Below are 20918 nucleotides of genomic sequence, written 5' to 3' on the forward strand. Positions count from 1 at the left end.
AATGTTAAAGCAAAAAGTACTGCAGATAAGTCATGATATTATTTAAACACATAAAAAATTATAAGAATCTATTTTTTCTTCGCTCTAACTTTAAATAAAGCAGTTAATTTAATCCCTAGTCCATTTTGAAAATATTGTATGTAAACATTCAAAGGTTTGGAGTTGGTAAAATTATTAATGTTTTTAATCTCTATTTTTTGGTGTGAAAAAAGTGGATTGTAGGCCAGTTTAAAAGGGACATGATTTAAAATGTTGAAAGGAATGTGTGTTAAAGCAAAAGGCTGAAAAGATCTGCAAAAAAGTCATGATAATATTTAAACACATGTTTATAAACATTTACTTAATAAGCTCCAACATTCACTCTAGCTTTAAATAAAGCAGTTAATTTAACCCATAGTCCATTTCGAAAAAGGTTTAGAGTTGTTAAAATTAGTATTTTTTAAAATCTGCATGTACAGTATTATATAAAACTGGAATGTAGAAAGAGGCCTTGATTTGAAATTTTGAAATGAATAACTGTTAAAGCAAAAGGAGTGCAATATAATTTATTGCAAATAAATCATGATATTATTTGAAAAAAAATGTTTAACTTTTTTTAAAGATAATCACACATTCATTACTTCATGGGCTCTGTTCTCTCTAACCTAAAACAAATGTTAATTTAACCCATAGTCCATTTTGAAAATATGCACCAATTTAAAAGTTTTGAGTTGATAAAATTAGTTGTTGTTATTTTTAACCATTTCACACGTGAATTTTAAATACTCCTGCGCGAGTTTTTTTTTTTTTTTTTGTGTGACCAAATCCATTACGCTCTAAAGTTTCCATTGTGTTCCCATGGCTGCTGCTGGATTTATGTCATGTTTATGCATAATTTTCTGCTGAAATACAGGCAAGCAACTTTTTATCTGGGAGAGGAATAGAAAAAATATTCTAGTAACATAAACAGTGTGTATCTTTCGTGAACAAAGCACATCTTAAGGGAACGGCCAAGGCTGATCCCAATAGTGTGATCGTACATTCTGCGTTTATTTGATTAAAATAAGTAAAACGGTCATTTGTGAGCCATTACTACAGAGTAAATAACTTTTTACATTTAAAGAATTTTTAATGTAAAAAATTATTTTGTCAATGATCCTTCAAAAATCATTCTAATATGCGATTCAATTACTTGTTTTGTGTCTTTACTCGTGTCCAATAAATAAATAAATAAAACAATGATAATAATAATACAATTAATAAATACAACCAATATAGTTTTCTAGGTAATTTAATGGTGGTAGGATAGTACAGTACATAGTTTATTGGCATTTTACAATGGTTTAGCTGCAGGTCATAACTATAAGTGAGTGTTTTTTTGAGCTTTACCTCTCAGTAGTGGTTTTATTGGGTCGCAAACTGAATTGCTGTTGTCGAACACCTTGCACAATAAAATGACATATCTGAGGCATCAACACCTGTCATCGGTCAAAACTGGCTGCTTTCCTTCCTAATGGTCATAAGGAATGACTTTGAAAGATTCAAAGAAGAATATAAAACAATGATAGATCTTGGTTCAATAACCCAAGATTTGATTTCTACTGAATGGACTTTTTAAAAGTCATTTGAATCCATTTCGCTGTCAGTGTCTTTGAGAACATCTCAGCATGTCAAACTCACGGGGAAATGCTGTGGATAAAATGCACAGTGACTGCGTTCTGACTGAATAATTACAGGAGAAGCTTCTCAGCAGACAGATTATTTTCCTCTTCATTTGAAAACATAAATGAAAAAATAGAAACTAAAAATGCAGAGCCAAGATGTTGACTTCAGAATTCCACTTACTTGAATAAATCAATTGTGCCGACTGATTTTCGATGGATTTTTACTTAATGGGACTACATTTATACACATTGCTGGCGGAAATATAGATTAAACAGCAGCCTTCCTCTCAGGTTATGAATTTTCCTAATAAAGTATGCATTTTTTATAACAAGACGCATTTTAACATCATTTACAATCTGTGGAGCTGTACGATGCAGAGAGAAAATCAGAAAAAATACAGCAATAAATAAAGCTGGTATTTCTTTGTTTTGATTCGCATGTGTGCTGTTTTCAGGAAGAAAATACATTTAGGACCTACATAATAACTATGTATAAAAGACATTTACAGATCTTACGTGTCCTCTCATTTAGCAGTAAATATATACAATTTAACACTGCAAGTTACAAGTAATTCAAAAGCAAAAGGCTGAAAAAAACTGTAAATAAGTCATGAAAATATTTAAACATGTTTATATACATTTACTTATTGAGCTCTAACTTTTTTATTTGCTCTAAATAAAGCGGTTAATTTAACCCATAGTCCATTTTGAAAAAGGTTTGGAGTTGGTAAAAGTTTAGTCAAGTTATTACGTTATCTACCACTGTGTGTTTAGTCATTTTCAGTTATAGCCGACACAGAATTAGAGCATGCATACATTCATAGATTTACACAAATTTTTAGCCCATCGTTCAGTCTCTATATATTTATTTATGTAAATATGGGTAAAATAGTACTGTCAAATGATTATATATTTCAGATATGATCTATATTTTAGAATATCTCAATATATTTCAGAACATTTAACCGTGGTCTCTCCTGGGCGTGACCTCCGTTCCTCCGATTTTCCAATTCTCGACTGCACTCTATGGGTGAAAGGCTTTTTTCTTCTCTTGCTCCAAAACTCTAAAACTCACTGCCATATTATCTTGGGCATGCAGAATTTATTTAATTCTTTTTTTATTTAGTACTTTTAGTATTTAAAGTATCCCTGAAGACTTTTTAGACTTACCTATTTGTGAGGTGTTTGTGTATTTTAGATCATATTTATATTCACAATGTTTCTGACTTATTTTATTATATATATATATATATATATATATATATATATATATATATATATATATATATATATATATATATATATATATATATATATATATATATATATTTATTTATTTTTTTTTTTTTTCCTTTGGATAACTGTGTTCTGCTATCCTTGTATTTTTTTTTTGTGTAAAGCACTTTGAGAATTAATTTGGAAAGGCACTATAACAGAAAAAAAGTATTACTATTATTAATCATGATTATTTGCATCCAAAATGATAGTATGTATAATGTTTGTTACTCCTTGTGTATAAATATTCCATATACAGTTGAAATCAGAATTATTAGTCCCCCTTTGATTTTTTTTTAAATTATGTTTATTAAAGGCAGGAGACTTTCACAGTATGTGCCATAATATTCTTCCAGAGAAAAGCTTATTTGTTTTGTTTGGCTAGAAAATTAGCAGTTTTAAATTTTTTAAAAAACATTTTAGGGTCATAATTATTAGCCCCTTTATGCTTTAAGATTTTTTTTTTCGATAGTATACAGAACAAACCATAATTATGCAATAACTTGCCTAATTACCCAAACCTGCCTAGTTAACCTTATTAACCTAGTTAAGCCTTTAAGCCTTTTGCACTTTAAGCTTATCTAGTAAAATATTATTTACTGTCATCATGGCAAAGATAAAATAAATCAGTTAATAGAGATAAGTTATTAAAACTAATATGGTTAGAAATGTGTTAAAAGAATCTTCTCTCCATTAAACAGAAATTGGGGAAAACAATAAACAGTGTGGCTAATAATGCAGGGGGATAATAATTCTGACTTCAACTGTATATTTTGGAACTTCTAGGTTCTATGCAGTCTGTGAATTCAGAACACAAAAATCTGAAGTTCATAAAAAAATTTGCCTTGAAAAATTCAGTTGTCTTAAATTTCAGATGTTAAAAATTCAAGTTATGAAATTAAAATTCTAATTAATAAATTCAAATTCAAAAATGTTTATGGCATATAAAAATTCAGATTTATTAAATTACAATTGTAAGTAATTCAAAGTAGCAAATATCAAATTCAGATATTTTTGTCATATTTTTTTAGCTCCATAAGGTTCAATCTGTGTTCTGAAAGATTTTAAGATATTGAGCTTCGAAGTTTTTAACTTTTCATTTAGCAAACAATATTTGTGTAACAGTTCTTTTTCACACATTAATATGACAGAGACGCTAAATGTACTTTAAATGTAAATTATCAAAATTCTCTTCAGTTTGCAAAGTGGGGTAAAAAAAACAGAGCAAATGCCGATATAACCTTCTAATTCGAAACCGTCATTTTCCACTTGGAATTATAAGGTTATATCTGGCAGATCATTAATTGAAGCAATACTTTTCATGAAATACAAACAGTCTCCTTATTAATTTAATTTTAAAAATGTTGTAACAATGTTGTAAGTAAATTTTGCTTTGTATAACATTTATTAAATGTTTTAGGTTGAATATTTTTTTCTTGTTCAAATTAAGCATACAATTGTCCAGTGCAGATGCTAATTTTATGTAATTAATATGGTAATATGTAGTGTTGTAATCAAGAAATGAAAAAAATAAATAAATAAAAAATAATTTACCTGGAATTTAGACTGCTGTTCTTGACAAGATCGTCTATAACAGTGGTCTCAGACTAAGTGCCTGAAGGGCCGCAGCTCTGCATAGTTTAGCTCCAACCACCTCCAACTCACACTCTTGAACACCTTGATTAGCTGGATCAGCTGTGTTTGATTAGGGTTGGAGCAAAACTGCAGAGCTGCGGCCCTCCAGGAATTGAGACCATTGGTCTATAAAATAGCCGACAGTGAGGTTTCTACTCAATTTTGTGTGGCATTACTTAGGCGATTCTGATTCAGTTTTTCTTTCTGGTCTGTCAATGGAGCAATCCAGCAGAATGACAAAGAAAGCTGATCCTGATTGGCCCTCGTGCGTGCATTCAAAATGCTGATTGGCTCACAGAAAGACCCTTAAAAAGCCAAGCTAGAGTTCGACTTCCCTACTGAAAAAAACACCTAAATCAGCCTAAGCTGGTTGGCTAGTTTTAGCTGGTCGACCAGCTGTTTTTTTCAGTAGTGTTTGTAGATAAAACCTTTTTGTTTTTAAATTAAAAAAGCCATTTTTTTCCCAGGATTCTCTCATATTTTACAGTTCTGTCCCGCTATCATCCCATAAAAATATTTTCTCGTATTTCTTTAGTATTTTCAGTCTTTCTGTGAAGGCTGGCAAATAAACATTAAAGAGCCGAGCCTCCCTCTACGCAACTCATACCGCCGAACCACCAGGGGCCGCCCCTTGCTTTTAAATGTGAGTCTGTTCTGTGCTTTCGCTTTATTTAGGCATGAAAACACTTTGAAATAAATATAAAAATGGCGAGATTCCCTTTCCTTTTCATTGCAGGTGCCGCCTCCCCTTCATATGCAATCCTCAAAACAGTTATATAGCGGTGCATGACAGTCAGACGCGCTTCATAGTGATAAATAGACGCTGTTTCCCAAACGGGTTCTGTACACGCGGTTTTGGGCGCGTGTTTGAACAGACATATACACAAAATTAATAATAACAATATCTAAAGTTGTTGATCTTGGTGGTTTTTTTCAAACACAACTAATTTCGTCCTAAATGAGCATAAAAAGTTAGGAAAGCAATTGAAAGCTTTCATTAAAACGTAAGATCTGTGCATTTTTAAAGTGACACCTGTTATTTAATGTAATGAAAAGAAAAAAGTCTAAATAAATAAGAGATTCATTCGTTGCTCTTTAATTAGAATGTGTTAGTTATACAATGAAGAAACTGCTAATGAGATTTAATAGCTTGAATCTATTTCATTGTAACAGCTTTTAATTTTAATAAGCTGAACTGTTTGCTAATGCATTTGCTGCTTATGTATACTATTAATTTTTTCTTTTGTAAATAATAATAATAAAACATATTGTCGATAAGAGTGTTAGTGGAATCCCTTATTATGGTGGGCATATCCCTTATTTTCACATCCCAATGTTGACAGGTATGATTATATAACACTAGCAAACGTCTATATAGGCAAATTATGTACAAAACAATGTGTAAATTAGTATTTTCTTTCTTTTAGTGGATGTGTTATATGAGAGACCTGCTGTAGCTTTGTTTACCAAACAAGTGGATCTAATTGGATTTGCATTGTACAGTTTTTTTTTTTTGTATTTATTTAACGTGTTAGGTTTTTAGCTCCTACGCTCTCAAAATCATTAAGTCTGCAGAAGAAAGAAAAAATAAATGGCTGTGTCTGGCTCTGGTTATAGCACATAATTCCTTATTTTTCTAGCGCTTGTTTTCTGGTGCATCCGTGCTTCATTTTGCATGTCAGATTAATTTCTAAATATAGAGATATATTTAAGGTCAGGTCCTGTGATTCGCCGAATGTGTTTTATTTGTGTTTGACATTAGTGTGATGAGGGAAATGCCCTTTACATGCTCCTCTGAGCGCAGTACCAGATTTCACTGTCAGCCCAGATATTTGACGCTCTTCACATTAGCAGAACACGGCGCACGTATCGATTTTTATATCTCTCCCGTTGTCTAGCCTTTCCCACTCTTTTATAAACTAGAGAGAAATGCATTTAGTAGTTATTTTTTTTTGCATTGTGTCATTTTCTTTCTAAAAAAATAATAAATCACAATAATAAAGAAAGAAATCTCTCTCTGTCTTGCAGGGTTTAGCCGGGCAGCCATGCCATTTGGCCTGGTGAGGCGGGAGCTGTCATGTGAGGGTTATCCCATCGACCTACGCTGTCCAGGAAGTGATGTCATCATGATCGAGACTGCTAATTACGGTCGGACAGACGACAAGATCTGCGATGCTGACCCCTTTCAAATGGAGAACATCAACTGCTATCTGCCTGATGCGTTCAAGATCATGTCCCAAAGGCAGGTTTCTCTCATTTGCTTTGATTGCACAGTGCATGAAAACCAGGAATATTTCCCTCCACAATCTCAACAACCAAACCAAACAGATCTCAGCGTGTCTCATATCCGACGTTCTCTTTGAGTTTCGACTTTGTGCTGCATCTGGAGGCTTGTGCTGAAAAACAGGAAGTGATGCGCGAGCCGGGCTTTGATATGTATTGTTGGCGTACGGTTCCGCTCTGCTTATTATAAGAACGTGGTGGAAATAGGTTTTGGAAAATGTGGCGTCTCAATTAGTCCTTTCAGCTGCAGGCAATTAGGCGTCTCAAGTGGGTGCTAATCTACACAGGAACTCTAGGCTGGGATTTGCCTCTGTAGGTCTGCAGAAGTCCAGATGTGGAATTGCGTTGTCGTGCACTTTTTTTTTTTCATCTCCTTCGTGTTCTGGTCAAATAATGAATCGCCAACGACCTCACAATCTGTCATTCTTACAGCTGTATTAATAATAGATCGCTATACTTAATAACAGAAGCTTTCACTCAACACTACTTCATTTCTTTGTGAAACAAAACTTTTCTTTTTCCTTTTTTTTAAAAGTATTGATTTATAAAAGCTTATATTAAATGAATCAATAATAAAAAAGTAATGCTCTGCCCCATGGGTTTGTGTTGAAGCCCATTCTCATTTGTTTAATTACTGTACTGTATCTGGACTTATATAAGGGTTTGAGCAAAAAAAGCTTTCCACATTTTTTTTCTTCTCTTGGTCATTCTGTAAACAGAATTTATTATACTTTAAGTTTTAGGCTTTATTGGCCATGCTTTTTTTTTCTTTCTTCATTTTCCATCAAACAAACTGTTTAAAGTTTTAAATACTGACTGGAGATTTAAACAACAGCAGATTTTTCTCATTTTAAATAAACACTAAAAACTTTGGGTGCTTTCACACCTAGATGTTTGTTTCGGAGCCTGGTGCGTTTGCCTCCTTAGTGTGTGGTAAGTTTGCCATTTGTAAATCCAGCAATTGTGCTCTGATCCACACCAAAACAGTCGGTCTGAGATCACCTGAATGAGGTGGTCTCAGCTAGGGCTGGGCGATATTGTGAAAACAATGATCATGCTTCATATCATTTGATATCAATAGTTATTGAATTTTTTTTAGCAATACGTTTAGGAATATTAGGATACATTTTTTATTTTTATTTTAACTTTATTTTAATTTATCAACACTAAGGCAAATTTACTAAGGCTAGTTTTATTAGTCAAAAACAAAAAAAAAATATTTAACAAACCATCTGATCTCTTTATAATAAAATAAACATAAGTATTGAAGAGACACTTAAACTTGATTAATAAAATGTTACAAAGAGTTTGCAATGGTAGTGTAAATGCTGAACAATCAAAGTAAACTTTAAGGTGTGAATAATAATGGTACAGTATACCTCAAACTCTGTCAACAACACAAATTATAATAAAATCTGAGATTTCAACCTAAGTTTTTGGAGAAAAGTAAAAAGCACTGCAGTGTTTGTGTTTGTCTGAGGTAATTAGTTTGTCGTTTTTACTAAAATGTGTATATTACACACAAAGTGTAAAGTAGATTGGTTAGTTCTACTTGAATCGCGGTGCCTAATCGCGGTGCCTAATGTAGAATTAGGCCTAATAAAATAGGCCTAGCCTACCCTAATAAAATGCCTTCCCATGATGAGAAAACAATATGATCCAACAAACTAACAAACCAGACTACATCACAGTGTGTTATGCTTATGTAATAGGCATATATACGGCTATATGAAGAGAAAACGATGAGTAGGGCAGCATGTCATTCCTACAGGTAAATGTGCATTTCATGTTGAATACGAAAGTAAAAGCATGCTGAACTATTAACGAGAGCTGTTTATCCATTAGGAAAATTGACCAAACTGCAGTCTTGGTTTATCAGTTATTTCTCTCGTTAACACTTTATTTTCATGGTCCATTTGAGTATTAGTAGGCTCTCTGCTTAATATCTTTTGATATTGCTCCTTTAACAGACATTTAACTGACTGTAAGAAACTTTGCAAGTATATGTCAATTTACACTAACCCTAACCCCAACCCTAACCTCAACCTAACAGTATACTTATAGTCTAATGAGAATTAGTTGGCATGTAGATGCAATGTAACTTAAATTTAACAAACAGACCATCAAAATACAGTGTGACCCTTCTTTTTATAATGTAAAGCCCATAATGCATAATTCTAGCCAACAGCTATGTATGAGAAAGTCTTACCTCTGATTTTAGGTTAATTTGATTAATTTGGTTATGTCTGTGGGTGTCACCATTCAAAATTTCGGCGCAGCTTTTCGCTTATAATGTCTTATTGCTCATCGTTATAAATTAAAATAAGACAGCATGAAAGCTGAGCAGGACTCTGAAAAATAAACAGTGGAACTCTGACCAATGTGAGGAGAGTTTACTCGCACGTGACTTGTTTTAGCTATATTTGTTCAGTTAGAAACTTGGCCGTGTGAAAGTGAACCACACCAAGAACAAAAAGCAACATTGTAACAATTTAATCCCCTTCTTGGAACAAAATAATTGATCTACAGATGTGAAAAGTATCCTTAGATTTAGATTTTACTTCAGCCATGCAGAAATTTACTTTTGCTTTCATTAAAGAAATGTTTAGTAACATCTTCAAGACATTTTAATTTTGTCACTGTTTTCTATATAAAGTTGACACGTAAAGACAAGTAGAGTTGACAAATAAAGATGTGTTCATACCATAACTGCCAACACTCCCGTTTTTCCTAGGAGGCTCCCGTATTTCACATCATCTTCCGCCACCCTCCCATTTTGTTATTTCTCCCCGAAAACTCCCATAATTCCATCGTAGCTCCATTTCCATCAGTTCCCCGGCTGTCATTTCTCCTATAGTATCCGATCACCAACACCTGAAACCTGGTCCATGGTAGCTTACAGTTTTGTGGTTGTCAGATACCTCCTACAACGCCATATATATATATATATATATATAAATATATATATATATATATATATATATATATATATATATATATATATATATATATATATATATATATATATATATATATATGTATATTTATTTTATCTTTGCCATGATGACAGTAAATAATATTTAATTAGAATTTTTTCATGACACTTCTATACAGCTTAAAGTGACATTCTAAAGTGACAAGTTATTATATAACAATGGTTTGTTCTGTAGACAATCGGAAAAAAAATCGCGTAAATGGGCTAATAATTTTGACCATATATTTTTTTTAGTATTAAAAACTGCTTTTATTCTAGCTGAAATAAAACAAATAAGACTTTCTTCAGAAGAAAAAATATTATCAGACATACTGTAAAATTTCCTTGCCCTGTTAAACATCATTTAATAAATAATTTAAAAGAAAAAAAATTCAAAAGGGGGCTAATAATTCTGACTTCAACTGTATATATATATATATATATATATATATATATATATATATATATATATATATATATATATATATATATATATATATATATATCATTGCTCAACATGTCAGAAATATGAGTGCTCTATTATTTTCTGCTCCAATTCGGATGTGTTATTGACTACTTAGCAGGCTAACAAAGCTGTGATACATTTTTTATGCATCTTTTGGCATCAGTCCCTTAGCAACACGTCTGAAACCAAACTTTCTTTAGCAGAAATGCTCTTGTTCCTATCGTCCTTGCTCTGCTAAGTACCCTGCTTTTGGGAGCATGAGGGAATGGCTGCAGTGCTGTACAGGGGAAATTTGTTCTGTATTCACACCATTAATATCCGTGACAGAGGCGTCCGCGTGGCTCTCAGAAGACCAGCGTTAGCGCAGAGCCGTGTACAGCACTCCCACTGTACATATGGTATTAGCGAATACTTCAAGCATTGCAGATTAAGCTTACATTAGTCACCGTAAATAAGGCCTTCTAGAAACAACAGCTACACCTGCTTAAGAATTCAGAGCATTGGGATTTTTCTCGGCCTGGTAATAAAGTCTTAAATAATGCTCATGATTCCTGATTTAATTAGATATGCGAGGTATTGGCTGCTCCATGCTACGGAAAGAGGAAGCGGGATTTAATTCGGAATAGATAATACACATCGTATAATCTTTTGATTTAACAGTACTGCGAGCGTTCTCATTTCATTTGACTCTTATCTAGGATTTGGTTTGTTGTAGTTTGGTTTGGATGAACAATCGTTGAATTTTTAAATATAGTTAATACAATAATAATATTAATAATATTGTTCATTGTTTGTTCATGTTAGTAAATTCATTAACTAACATTAACTAGTAAAACATTATTGTAAAGTATAACCCAGATTTCAAAGAATGCATTTTGAAGTCCAGATTTCCAGACTGAAAGCTTTCCTTCAACCAACCACAGCATTGTTTTGCTGTAATGACTGAAATTCCGACTGTAAATGTTGTGATATCTTGAAAGTGTTTCTTTGCTGAGTGTTCAGAGTTTGGGAAGGAGAGATCTGTCTAATGAGGGGCGTCCTGTGAAAGCGCTTGATGTGTGACTGTGGTGTGAAGAGCAAACACCAACTGTCAGCTAACAGGAACATTATGAGGATTTAGCATACAGTAGCCCCAAACACTATTTGGGCAGTTTATCCACATGTTAAGGCGCTGGAATGTCATAACACAGATACGACATTTACAATTGTTCACATTCAAGCATTCAATTTTTTTTTCACTTATTTTTAATTGAAAACTTAAAAATTGACATGTCATTCATTCAGGAAACTGTTTTTGGGAATAATTGATTGAATGAAGGAATGAATGAATGATCAGAGGGACAGATGGAGGAAAGAACAAATGGTCGAATGGTCAAATGGTCAAATGGTCAAACAAACGAATGAATGAACGAACGAACGAGCAAATGAATAAATGGATGGATGAAAAAAAACAGAATATTTTTTGCAAAACAATTTTTTCAATTGTTTAAAGAATGAATGAATGAATGAATGAATGACTGACTGACTGAATGAATAAATGAATAAATGAATGAATGAATGAATGAATGGAGGGGCAGAAGGAAGAATGAACTGTAAAAAGAATGATTGAATAAATGAACTAACAAATGAATGAATGAATGAATGAATGAATGAATGAACGAATGAACGGACAAAACAAAACATGCTAAGAATATTTTTTATTGCTAAACAATTGTCTTAATAGTAAAATGAATGAATGAATGAATGAATGGTCAAACGGTTGAACGAATGAATGACCGAACAAATAAATGAATAGACGGAAAATAAAAAAATAAATAAAACAAAACACGTTAGTGTTACTGTTAACGTTAGTGTTACAGATTAGTTTTATTAAACAATTGCCTTAAGTGAGTAAAATTAATAAAAGGACAAAAGGACGGATTAATGGTCGAATAGTCAAAGGGTCAAAGGAATGAGTGAATGAATGAACTAACAAGTGAATAAATGAATAAAGGGAAAAAAAACAAAACAAAACACGAACGAATGAACGAATGGTCGAATGGTCAAACAGTCAAACTTATGAATGAGCAAATGAATGAACAAATGAATGAATGAATAAATGAATGAACAAAATAAAACAAAACACTAAGATTAGTTTTATTGCAAAACAGTTGTCTTAATAGTAAAATGAATGAATGAATGAATGAAAGACTGACTGACTGACTGACTGACTGACTGACTGACTGACTGACTGATTGAATGAATGGAGGGACAGAGACAAACAAACTGTCGAATGGTCAAACGAACGAATGAATGAACAAACGAAGAGATTAATGAATGAATGAATGGACAAAAACAAAACATATACTAAGAATAGTTTTATTGCTAAACAATTGTCTTAATAGTAAAATGAATGAATGAATGAATGAAAGGATGGATGGACGAACGAACGAACGAATGAACCAATGAATGAACAAATTAATGAATGGACAGAAAACAAAAAAACAAAACAAAACATTAACAATAGTTTTATTGCTAAACAATTGTCTTAATGAATGAATGAATGAATAAATGAATGAATGGTGTGTCAACTACAGCCTTTTTTTCTGATTTTTTGTTGTTTGTTATGATTGTTACACCATTTTTTTTGTTATTTTCAGCGATTTTGCCATTTTAAGACAATTTGTGATCATAATTAATTCACATGGTGCATTATGCAAATTAAGAGCACAGTGTGACCGAATAAAATATGAATGAGAACAGTCTCCCTCTAATACAGCTACAAATAACCAAAGAACCAATCGCCATATTATGGCTCCGTCTTTGGCGTGTGCTATAATTTTGGGTCCATAATTCATCTATATTAGTAAACATGCTGAATTTCTCATCTGTTGCCACATACGAGAGCTCGTTAATAAAGAAACTCACATATGAGGGATTCAGATCTATGTATAAATTCTGATCTTCAAACATGACCAGTGGGAATTCACAGCTGTGGACCGAGCAGCATTCTGTTCCACGTGCTCTGCTGCTTTTAAGGAGAGGAGGGGAGTCTACGCTTGTTTATTAGCAAATAGAATGTAAGAAAAATGAATTGTCAGAGCCGCATGCTGAGGTAAAGCGAAATTACTGCAGGAAGAGATGCTGTTCCGAGGCCAGGTCAGAAAAAAAGAAGAAAAAAAATGCCAGCAGGCTAATTCACCCCCCGTGCTGCTCTAAAAGTGCAGTAACTCTTTATTACAAAGCCTTTGTCTCTGAATTATTAGTTGGGACAGTCTTCCTAGATGTTTCTGTGAGATTAAACACCAGTTTTTTCATGTCATGATAAAGAAAAAAAGTATTGTTCAACAAACTGCTGTAGTAAAGTTTTTTTTTTTTTTTTTTTTTTTTTAAGAACCATCATTGTTTTGAGTTACTGTCATACATAAACATTGGTTACATTGGTACTACTGATTTTTAATGGTTTTGGTTTTTAATTGGCATTTAATTGATGACAAATAAAGGAAAAATAAACTGTGATGTTATGAATATTTGATTTAATTTTCATTCATTCATTTTCTTTTCGGCTTAGTCCCTTTATTAATCCGGGGTCACCACAGCTGAATGAACCGCCAACTTATCCAGCACATGTTTTTTTTTTCAGTAGCCATTATTCCAGTCTTGTCACATTGACCTTATGAAGCTTTTTCTTTTTTTTTTCGGCATACAATGATAAATTGATTACATATAGAATATTTAGAACCCTTCTTGGTTCTAAATTGTATAAGACGTTAAGTTCGGATCATTTTACTGACTCAGACCTTTGAGTCTTGTTCAGTGAAATCTTTTTTCCCTACTGAAAAAAACAGCTTAAACCAGCCTAAGCTGGTTGGCTGGTTTTAGCTGGTCGACCAGCTTTGTTTTAGTGGGGTTTTGGCCATTTCCATTTGGTTTAAGCTTTGCATAGCTGGTTTTGACTGTGCTCCCAGCCTGGCTAGGCTGTTCAAGCTGGTTTTAGCTGGTCATCTCCCAGCCTGACCAGCTAAGACCAGGCTGGAAATGGCTGGAAACCAGCCTGAAAGTGGCCAAACCTCCTCTAAAACCAGCCTGGTTGACCAGCTAAAACCAGCCAACCAGCCTAGGCTGGTTTGAGCTGTTTTTTCAGTAGGGTTTCCGGGTCATTTTGTTCAATTTGCCAAAATATTATTAAAATTATACGAGTTGCTTCCAAACTCATCTACTGTACCACTAGCCCAAATGTTGATCACACTACAAACAAGTCATAACTAGAATGCTATAAGAAAGAGAAAATCATCATTTATTGATTACCTGCTCTTTTGTCAACAATTATGTCAGCTCACCTCCTCTGACAGGTCCTCAAATTTGAATGGTTTGTTCACGTCACACAAACAGTACCATATAAGCTTAACCAGTGCACGATCTGAGCCATGATTAGTTCACATTTTGAGCCTTCAGGTTTTTAAGTTGTTCGTTCATCACGTGACAGCATGTAAAGAGAGATGACTCAAACCAAAGGACTCAAAAAGTGAACTGATCAAATCTTTTTCCGGCTCTGACTGCATATGATTAGCTTCTGTCTTTCACATGATGAACGAGTAACTTGAAAAAGAAACGAATCTTCTACTCCACCTGCACAAATGTGTGCATGTGCAAATAAACGAATCACTCCTGAGAGGACTCGTCGTTCCCGAGTCATACAAAAGATTTGTTCAAAATAAACTGATCATTAGAGAATGACCCATCACTATAAGTATAAATATCTTTTAAAATAGATATTTATAATACTAAAAACAAACTTATGGATGTGCCTTTAGGATAATTTTTTTGTTTTGTCCAGGATAACAGTGCATTTATTAATTAAGTAATTTATTTATTTATTTTTGGTTAAAAACAAAATATTGGTTACATTGTTGTACTGATTTTTAATGGTTTTGAAAGAAGTCTCTTTTGTCTATCAAATATAGCATTTAACTGAAGACCATAAAGAAAAAAAAGAAACTGATATTGTGAATATTTTATTTATTTTTCATTTAAATTGGCATTTTCAATAGCCATTATTCCAGTCTTCTATCACATTGATCTTCTGTACTTATTCTTTCATGATGATTTGGAGCTCGAGAAACTTTTTTTTCTTTTCTTTTCGGCATCCAATGCTAAATTGATTGCATATAGAAAAATTAGAGCTTTGAACCCTTCTTGGTTCTAAATTGTATAATTACTTCAAATGACGAATTGTAAGTGCTTAGTGTTTAGCAGATTTATAGACGCAGACTTCAGGAACAACGTGACACAGATTGATGGACGGTACAGTCGCTGCTTTTCTAGCATCTCATTGTACGCAGTGTCTGTAAGCCATGAGATCATTTCTGCACTTTATCTTTTATTGATGTGCTTAATTTTAGTTCCTAGAACCCTGCATAAACCACCTTCTGCATGGCTTCCTGTTAAACAGGCAGTGGAGGGATGCTTAGTTCATTCTGAGTGAAATGGCATATAAAGAAAATGAATCCATCATTGGTACAATCAGCCTGGCCTCAGGGGGGTTTCCTACAGATGTATAACTCATGTGCTGGCAGGTATGAACACTCATAGATGAGGCTGTTTATCTTTGTCGATGGGTTGAAAAGGGCCACTTTGGCATCTATTCGCTCGGCTACTTCCCGTCGTCTTTTATCTGGCTCCTGCTTTGGGCCACCATCCATCCGTCCATCAGGTGTGTGTTTATGTGTGTACGGTTGCTCTTTGCTTGATTCTGAAGGTGACTGATATAGAAATGCTAAGGGTTAAAGGCTGGATAAATCAGAAGTTCTTGAGACTTTTATTTTAATATGTTGATGTACTTCCAACAGAATATTGTGTTGGAGGCGGTGCTTTTTTTTTTCATTCCCTTAAAGCGAGATAAAGGTTGATTTATACTTGCATTGAGTGATCGCTGTTACCCAAGGCGCATCCCCTGTGCATAGTCATGCATTTATACTTCTGCGTGCTGTTGGAGTTGCTCTGCAATAACACTTCCGAAACGCTAGCTGGCAGTAGGTTTTTAAGTTTCTTTGCGGGTGTTTTGTTTTTTCTGATCGTTTCCATAATGTACAGGTAGCTAAATCTCACTCAGAGGCAGAACCGGCAGACGTGAAACAACTTTAATCATAAGGTAAACATAAAACAAAAGTTTCCATCTGGAGCTCTATCATGGGACTCGACACTTGTAAATAATCACTCTTTCAGGCTTGCGGCTCTCTTCACCGCCCACATTCATCACCGCTATCAAGCCGACCAATCACAGAGTTTGTGCTACGCGTCATTGCAACATGTAGTTACATTTTTGAGAGGTGTGCGTCAGTGTCAGCCACGACGAGGGCTATGCCACTGTACGAAGGCTGCACCGGACCATACGTGTGCGTTTGACATAGAAGTATAAATTAGCCTTAATGGTGTGCGTGGTTAAGAGTATGGTGCCGTTAAATTGACATAAACCAAAAAGGACCACTAAATAGTCAAAACATTTTTTTCTTCGGTGCACAGATTAACGAATTGTTCACCTAAAGAATAACAATGTGCACTAGCAAAATAAACAATGTAAATTTAACAGGCACTTTAAATACAAAAAGCTTCTGTTGGCATCAAATGTCTTGTTGCAATTAATAAGATTATATTGATATTGACCTAAGCTACAAAAAAAGATTACTTTAACAGGTACAATAACAAAAGAAAAATGCTATATACAGTTATTCATACAGCTATATTGTATATACAGAGTAAACAAATGTTTGGTAACACTTTATTTTGATGGTCCATTTGAATATTAGTAGACTCTCTGCTTAATGTCTGTTGATATGCTCCTTCAACAGACATTTAACTCACTATAAGAAACTTTGCAAGTACAACTTACACTAGCCCTAACCCTAACCCTAACCCCAACCTAACAGTCTACTTAAATGTATAATCTAATGGAAATTAGTTGGCATATAGATGCAATGTAACTTAAATTCAACTGACCATCAAAATAAAGTGTGACCAAATGTTTTAACAAATGTAATTGTAAAAGATTTTTGAAGTACTTAACAATTATATCAAATTAGTAAATGTTAGTTAATGCATTAAAATGACCAGTGATAAAAGCCATAGACTATTATAGTCATATGTTCATTCGTTCATCATTAATTTTCCTTCGGCTTAGTCACTTATTTATCAGGGGTTATCACAGTGGAATGAACCGCCAACTATTCAAGCATATGTTTTACGCAGCCAATGCCCTTACAGCCACAATACACTCTCGCATTCACACACGCACTCATACACTACGTGCAATTTAGTTTATTCAATTCACCTATAGCGTATAATTATCTTTTTATTTTAATGTATTAGCATTAGCTAATAAATTAGCATCACCTAAGATTAATAAATGCTTTTGTGGTTGTCACTACATTTACTTTTGGTAACTTAACAAGTTAACTAATGGAACCTTTTTGTACAGAGTTTACAATCAAAAGGCCTATAAATAATCACAGGATATTCAATGTCATAGGCTAGATTAACGTGAGAACGTGTATGATAATAAATCGCCTATTAGGTCTCTAAACATTTGGTGCTGTGATGAACAACCACTACTAATACAATCTTAAAAATCACTCCAAAGGTTCAAGTAATAAAGAATTATTCACAGAAATCAGTGCATGTTCATTATAATGATATATTGAATTATTGAATATTGGCATATGTCTAAAATACAAGTAGACATTATTATTTAGCAAAAAATAATTCAAATATAAAAAAAACACAATGACGATTCAAAATAATTTTCTGTTGCACTCAACATTGCACTACACTACACTGTATGGAAGTCTTGCTGCCTTAAATGTTTTAGTTGAATTAAGTTAACCTTTCTAGTCATCTCACCTTACATCAATCAAACTGACTAAACCAGAGATGTCCAAACTATATGGAGCTAAAAATATACCAAAACAATCTGAATTTGAATTTTGCTAATTTGCATTATTGACAATTGTAATTTAATAAATCAGAATTTTTATAAGCCATTAAAATGTTTTTTTAATTTAAATTTATTAATTTGAATTTGAGTTTCGGAACTTGAATATTGAACATCTGAAATTTAAGACAACTGAATTTTTCAAGGCTGGAATCCACCTGATGAGTTTTCAACATAATGTTTGTTTTATGTGACCTGAAACCGAAAGCAGCCTTCTCTCTACCTTTTATAACTAAAAAATGTAGTTGAGACTTGATTAACTTATTAAAATAAGCTAAAGCAACATGAAAATATTTCTTGTCTTGACTTTTGTCACTCATTTTTTTTACAATGTACTAATAGTTGAATTGTAAACAAATGGTGCAAATACTTTTCTTTGTGATTCACCAATCTGATGACCCATCTTTTTTTTTTAAATCTTTTCCTCGTTCTGTCCAGGTGTAACAACAGAACACAATGCATCGTCATCACTGGACCAGATGTTTTTCCCGACCCTTGCCCAGGAACTTATAAGTACCTTGAAGTCCAGTATGAATGCGTTCCCTACAGTAAGTATGCGCCATTTTTTTATATATAAATATATGTATAAGACTAAAAACCCTGTTATGCGTGTGCCTTCAGGATCCCGTTTTTGTTTTGTCCTTGAGAATACAGTGCCTATAAAACATTCATTTCTTTCCAGATTTTGTCTTTTTGTGGCATTGACAATATATTTTAACATTTATTTCACTGTTCTGCTTGGCACAGAAAAGAAATTTGTCTTTAACACCGGTAATAACCATACAACAATCACATAATAGCAACACTCATACAGACAACCATATGAATTAAACTCTTAAAAACATGTTAGCCTCAAACATATTACTGCAGAGCATTCTTAACAACCACACCATTCACATCAAACAGTGATCTGATTTAAAATAACTGCAATTGGGATAAATGACTTTTCAAAAGCATTTCTTTGGGTTGTAGGAATTTTAAGTCTGGGTCCAGATTTTATTTTGTTTATCAGCCCAAAAATCTTTAGAAAAAAGTGATGTTTAGTGAAGCAAGAACAATTTCGTAAAAAAAAAAAAAAAAAAAAAAAAAAAAAAAAAAAAAAATATATATATATATATATATATATATATATATATATATATATATATATATAAATATATATATATATATATATATATATATATATATATTTATATATATATATATATATATATATATATATATATATATATATATATATATATATATATATAATTTATTATTATTTTTTTTTACATTTTAAAGACATTTTTATAGCGTGTGTTATTGTTTTCAATTGGCTACAGAACAAACTACTGTTGTCCAATGACTTACCTAATTAATCTAACTTTGCTAGTTAACCCAATAACCTAGTTAAGAATTTAAGTCACACTTTAAGCTCAATACTAATATCTTGGAAAATAACTAGAAATATATTAAATACTGTCATCATGGAAAAGACAAAATAAATGGTTTACTGGAAATTATGGTAATACTTTATGTTCACAGCATTAACAAGCCATTAAATAACACTACTAGCATAATAAATTACTAATTCGCTGTTTAATAATAATTAGTAATGTAGAAGTTGGATTTAGGATTTGGGTAGGATTAGAGATGCAGAATAGGATTAACTACTAATAAGATATATGACAAATGAACAATTTGGGCTAAATTTTAACAATCTAGGCGCAAAGTCTAAAGCGCGTAGCGCAAAAGCATTAAGGCCGTATCTGAATCTGCTTTTGCTATTTTAAGGATGGAAAATTTTGGTCTGCATGGTGCATGGTCTAACATGGTTGTGCTTATTTTCTTAATGAGTTATGGGTGTGTTTTTAGCATAACGTGCATTGAACTAATCAGAGTCTCATCTCCCATTCTCTTTAAGAATCAGTTGCGTCGCACCATGGTGCCTTTGCTATATACATGGCAGACTTTGTAAGTGGAAAAACTGAACACTTCACTAGTGAGAAAACAGTTAAACAGACCATTTGCAGGCGAGGATAAAGAACAAGCCTCCTCTATTTGGCCTCTTTACTTTCTCTTGACTTTACTTTTACTCTTTACTTTACTCCTTTATTTTCATGGATAAGGAAACGATTTGTAATTTGTACATATTCCACTGAAGACATCTATTCGCCTTCATATTTAATTTCATTTGTTAAGCGCAAAGATTTATTTAAAAGTATTTTTGAATTCAGTTCCAATTTCCAGCAAACAAATAAATGAACAATAATAACGAAGTGTGGTCAAAAAAATTGAGTCAGATCCAAACACACGTCCTATTCTTATGCCCCATATGGAAATGCATATGTCTCCAAAACCCAACAGGTGGACAAATCTAAACTTGTTTTTATTAAAACTAATATAAATATGCATTTAATAAATAATACTACTAATAATAATAACATTAAACAAATGCAAATTGTCATAAATAAACTGAAAGCCCCCCAGGATGAGGCATGGAGGTACTGGTTTTTAATATTTATGTAGATATGAATACTTTTTGTAAGATTTAATCCTTTAATTTTTCTTCATATGTAAAGATATTTGTGTATCGCTGTACATCCTGTGTGTATTAAGCAGTGTGTGAGCATTTAGACCTGCATAGGCACATAACTAACGCGCTCTTCGCTGCACTTTAGACCAGCTTTTAGT

The 20918-nt window shown here is 32.9% G+C and overlaps 1 protein-coding gene across 15 annotated transcripts in view; it reads left to right on the forward strand.

Moving 5' to 3' along the window:
* The window catches only part of adgrl2a (adhesion G protein-coupled receptor L2a), a 192496-nt gene that overhangs the window by 84708 nt on the left and 86870 nt on the right, over positions 1-20918 (forward strand). For all 15 annotated transcript variants that reach the window (XR_008838502.1, XR_008838503.1, XR_008838504.1 and 12 more), the window contains exons 3-4: positions 6582-6795; positions 18681-18790. Coding sequence is in view for 12 of the 15 variants with exons in the window: in XM_056467668.1 (XP_056323643.1) it covers positions 6582-6795; positions 18681-18790 (324 nt within the window). In the remaining 3 variants the exon portion in view is untranslated. The remainder of the gene's footprint in view (positions 1-6581; positions 6796-18680; positions 18791-20918) is intronic.

This window comes from Danio aesculapii, chromosome 11, assembly GCF_903798145.1.
Source record: "Danio aesculapii chromosome 11, fDanAes4.1, whole genome shotgun sequence".
NCBI lineage: Eukaryota > Metazoa > Chordata > Actinopteri > Cypriniformes > Danionidae > Danio > Danio aesculapii.